The sequence below is a fragment of the Colobus angolensis genome, unplaced genomic scaffold, assembly GCF_000951035.1.
Source record: "Colobus angolensis palliatus isolate OR3802 unplaced genomic scaffold, Cang.pa_1.0 Scaffold337, whole genome shotgun sequence".
NCBI classification, from domain to species: Eukaryota; Metazoa; Chordata; class Mammalia; order Primates; family Cercopithecidae; genus Colobus; species Colobus angolensis.
Genome location: NW_012116677.1, coordinates 1,976,221 through 1,981,028, shown reverse-complemented (window position 1 = coordinate 1,981,028; position 4,808 = coordinate 1,976,221). Strand labels below are relative to the sequence as shown.

The window sequence follows — 4,808 nt, the reverse complement described above, 5'->3', positions numbered from 1 at the left end:
CACCTGTAACCCCAGCTACTCGGGAGGCTGAGACGGGAATCGCTTGAACTCAGGAGGCGGAGGTTGCAGTATGCCGAGATTGTGCCGCTGCACTCCACACTCCAGCCTGGGCAACAGCGAGATTATCAAAAAAGAAAACAAGATCCTGAAGCACTTCTTCAAAGAATTGTAATGGAGATGAAATATGGCTTTACCAGTGTGACCCTAAAGACAAAGCAGAGTCAACATAATGCCTACCAAGAGGCAGAATGGGTCGAGTCAAAGCAAAAGCAGACCAGTCAAGAGCAAAGTCCATAGCAACAATTTTTTTTTTTTTTTTTTTTTTTTTTTAATGCTCAGGGCATTTTGCTTGCTGACTTTCTTTAGGAACAAAGAATGATAACATCTGCTTATTACAAAAGTGTTTTGAGAAAGTTAGCTAAAGTTGTAGCAGAATAACTCCCAGGAAAGCTTCCCCAGAGATTCCTCCACCATAACACTTCTACTCCTTCCTCTCCTCAGACAAGGGCAATTTTTTGAGAGTTTCAATGGGAAATGGTTAGGCATCCACCTTACAGTCCTGATTTGGCCCCTTCTGACTGACTGACTTTTTATTTCATGAGATAGTCTTGCTCTGGTTCCCAGGCTGGAGAGCAGTGGTGTGATCTGCATTCACTGCAGCCTCCACTTCCTGGGCTCAAGCATTCCTCCCACCTCAGCCTCCCAAGTAGCTGAGATTGCAGGCACCTGCCACCACACTGGCTTAGTTTTGTATTTTTAGTAGAGATGGGGTTTCACAATGTTGGCCAGACTGGTCTCAAACTCCTGACCTCAGGTGATCGCCCACCTCGGTCTCCCAAAGTGCTGGGATGACAGGCATAAACCACCATACCCAACCTCAACAGGGAGTTTAATTAGGAAGGAAATATCCAGCCCCTTCCCTTTGTACCCTATAATGCTGGTGCCTTTCACTGGCCACTTCCAACCAGAAGTTGAAAGGTAAGGGAACTGGACTTCATTATCCATAGGACGCAGAGAGAAGTAGATAATATATCTGGGAAAGCCTTTCGTGGTGGCTCATACCTGTAATCCCAGCACTTTGGGAGGCTAAGGTGGGTAGATGGCTTGAGCCTAGGAGTTCGAGACCAGTCTGGGCAACATGGTGAAACCCCATCTCTACAAAAAATTGGCTGGGCGTGGTGGTGCATGACTGTAGCCCCAGCTACCAGGGAGGCTGAGGTGGGAGGATTACCTGAGCCTGGGAGGTTGAGGCTCCAGTGAGCCATGATCCTACCACTTCACTGCAGCCTGGGTGACAGAGTGAGACCCTGTCTCAAAAAATAAAAATAAAGATACATCTGGGAGCCAAACAGAATAAGCAGCACATTGTTTACCCTGTAAAGACGGTTTATATAGAAGTGGGGCCAGGAGCTGTGGCTCACATCTGTAATCCCAGCACTTTGGGAGGCTGAGGCAGGAAGATTGCTTGAAGCCATGAGCTTGAGACTAGCCTGCGCAACAAAGTGAGACCCAATCTCTATAAAAAATAAAAAAGAGGCTGGGCATGGTGGCTCACGCCTGTAATCCCAGCATTTTGAGAGGCCAAGGTGGGAGGATTGTTTGAGTCCAGGAGTTTTGAGACCAGCCCAGGCAACATAGTGAGACCCGTCTCTATAAAAAATAAGGAAAGGAAATTAGCCTGGTGTGGTACACACCTGTGGTCCCAGCTGCACAGGAAGGTGAGGTGGGAGGATCCCATGAGCCCAGGACTTCAAGGCAGCAGTGAGCTATGATAGCGCCACTCCACTCCAGCCTGGGCAACAGAGTGAGACCCCATCTCTTAAAAAAAGTTTTTTTAATAAAAATAAAAGAAGTCAATGAAACCTCAGCTGAAATTGGAATAAAATTTCAATTTCGGCCTTATTTGACATCTATTTCATTTACTTGAAAAGTTATCTATGCCATGTATTGTGTATCTCAGTAGATGTGACATACTTACAGTAAGAGCAATTGCATTGTATGCTCTTCTCTAACAACACTGACTGCACAGACATGTGGTATATTTTCTTTCATCATCTGTTCAATTACAAAGCATGGAGACAGATGAAACGTGATTCTATTGATTATATGGGTAGAACTCTCACATAATCTGGTTGTCTACTTTTCTGGGTGGTGGTGTTTGTTCGTTCATTTGTTTGTTTTTGAGACCGAGTCTCGCTCTGTCGCCAGGCTGGAGTGCTATGGCGCGATCTCGGCTCACTGCAACAGCTAATTTTTGAATTTTTTAGTAGAGATAGAATTTTACCATGTTGGCCAGGCTGGTCTCAATCTCCTAAACTCGTGATCCACCCACCTCAGCCTCACACCCGGCTTTTTTATTGGTTTGTTTTGAGATGGAGCCTCACTCTGTCGCCCCGGCTGGAGTGCAGTGGCTCAGTCTTAGCTCATGGCAACCTCTGCCTCCAGGGTTCAAGCAATTCTCCTGCCTCAGCCTACTGAATAGCTGGGATTACAGGTGCCCACCACTAGCCCAGCTAATTTTTTGTGTTGTTTCTGTTTTTGTTTTTGTTTTGAGATGGAGTCTCTCTCTGTCGCCCAAGCTGGAGTGCAATGGCATGATCTCAAATCACTGCAACCTCCACATCCCAGGTTCAAGCAGTTCTCCTGCCTCAGCCTCCCGAGTAGCTGGGATTACAGGCGCCCACCACTGTGCCCAGCTAATTTTTGCATTTTTAGTAGAGATGGGGTTTCGCCTTGTTAGCCAGGCTGGTTTCGAATGCCTGACCTCAGGTGATCCGCCTGCCTCGGCTTTCCAAAGTGTTGGGATTACAGGCGTGAGCCACTGCACCTGGCCTAATATTTTGTATTTTTAGTAGAGATGGGGCTTCACCATGTTGGCCAGGCTGGTCTTTCACTTCTGACGTTGTGATTCGCCCACCCCGGCCTCCCAAAGTGCTGGGATTACAGGCATGAGCCACTGTACCCGGCCCATTTTTGTTTGTTATTTGAAGTAGGCAAGTACAATTGAAGGAATATTGGTGGTAGAAATGGGAAAAGAAGTTTGTCACATAAATCATGTAAGAGTTCCTGTTGGGATAACAATAAAATATTTATATTCCATAATTAACCTAAATAATTTTTTTTTTTTTAACTAGGTTGTTGCTTGTGAACTTGACCCAAGGCTGGTAGCTGAACTTCACAAAAGAGTTCAGGGCACGTGAGTATACATAATAGAATTAAAGTCATTTCAATCTCATGAAACAACAGTCTTTTTATATTTCTTCTTTTCTCATCAGGCCTGCGGCCAGCAAACTTCAAGTACTAGTGGGTGATGTGTTGAAAACAGATTTGCCATTCTTTGATACTTGTGTGGCAAATTTGCCTTATCAGGTATGTTCTCACATTTTCAGGAACGTGATACTAAGTGTTTCTCTGATGTGTGTTTCCCAGAAATAACTAGTTAATTCTCTTACAGATCTCATCGCCTTTTGTCTTCAAGCTGTTGCTACATCGACCTTTTTTCAGGTTTGTGACAAAAGACTAGAGTTACTGCCAAATTTTGAAAGACTTACAATTCAGGTGGTGAGCATAGCCAAAAATGAGTCACGTCAGTTGAAAAACAACTGAAGAATTTTTATAGAAAATGTTGATTCGTATGGAGGTCTTTCTCTCTTTTTAATTGAGAGGTTATTTGGGGACAGTATGCTAGAAATCCTGCTTCTGAGACCAGACAGCCTTTCCCTATTTTTGAATCTTCCTGCCGTTAAGCCTAGGTTAGAATTTTTATTACCTTAGGTCTAGACAATTGCAGTGGTTTGCTAACTGGTCTCCAGTATAAGAGGTCTTCAGAAAGTTCATGGAAAATGTGTATTATGAAAGAACTATGCATGGATTTCAAAATTTTTCTGCACCACAATAAACTCTGTACTAACTGAACAGGACCTAGTGTGAGGCACTGAGAAGGATAAGACATCAGTTTGAAAAGAGCCCCTATCAGCAACATGAACTCTGCTAAAATTGAAGAAAGAACAAACATCCAGTTTATGGTGAAGCCTAGTTGGAAGAATGGTGAAATCATTGATGCTTTACAGAAAGTTTATGGGGACAGTATCCCAAAGAAATCAGCAGTTTACAAATGGATAACTCGTTTTAAGAAGGGATGAGACAGTGTTGAAAATGAAGCCTACAGTGGCAGACCAGCCACATCAAATTTGTGGAAAACATTCATCTTGTTTGTTCCCTGTGTGACGAAGAAAAACATTGAACAGCACAAACAATAGCCCACACCATAGACATCTCAGTTGATTCAACTTACACAATTCTGACTCCAAAATCAAAGTTAAAGTTTCTACTTGATGGATACTCAAACTGTCATATCCTCTTTTCTGAAATATTTTATGAGAAAACAAAACAAAAAACATTGTACTCAAATCAGCTGCAGATAAAAGCAGAGTTTCCAGTGGAAATTTTATATAACTGGGATCCAGATCCTGAAACATGGCCAGGTGGAGTGGCTCACACCTGTAATCCTAGCACTCTGGGAGACCGAGGTGGGCAGATCACTTGAGGTTAGGAGACCAGCCTGGCTAACATGGTGAAATCCCGTCTCTGCTGAAAATACAAACATTAGCTGGGCATTGTGGTGGGCACCTGTAACCCCAGCTACTCGGGAGGCTGAGACGGGAATCGCTTGAACTCAGGAGGCGGAGGTTGCAGTATGCCGAGATTGTGCCACTGCACTCCACACTCCAGCCTGGGCAACAGCGAGATTATCAAAAAAGAAAACAAGATCCTGAAGCACTTCTTCAAAGAATTGTAATGGAGATGAA

The 4,808-nt window shown here is 44.0% G+C and overlaps 1 protein-coding gene across 1 annotated transcript in view; it reads left to right on the top strand.

Moving 5' to 3' along the window:
• DIMT1 (DIM1 dimethyladenosine transferase 1 homolog (S. cerevisiae)) overlaps nucleotides 1-4,808 on the top strand; it is a 15,564-nt gene that overhangs the window by 2,092 nt on the left and 8,664 nt on the right. Inside the window, exons 4-7 of the mRNA XM_011952207.1 lie at nucleotides 367-413; nucleotides 3,135-3,196; nucleotides 3,276-3,369; nucleotides 3,455-3,504. Coding sequence (XP_011807597.1) covers nucleotides 367-413; nucleotides 3,135-3,196; nucleotides 3,276-3,369; nucleotides 3,455-3,504 — 253 coding nt within the window. The remainder of the gene's footprint in view (nucleotides 1-366; nucleotides 414-3,134; nucleotides 3,197-3,275; nucleotides 3,370-3,454; nucleotides 3,505-4,808) is intronic.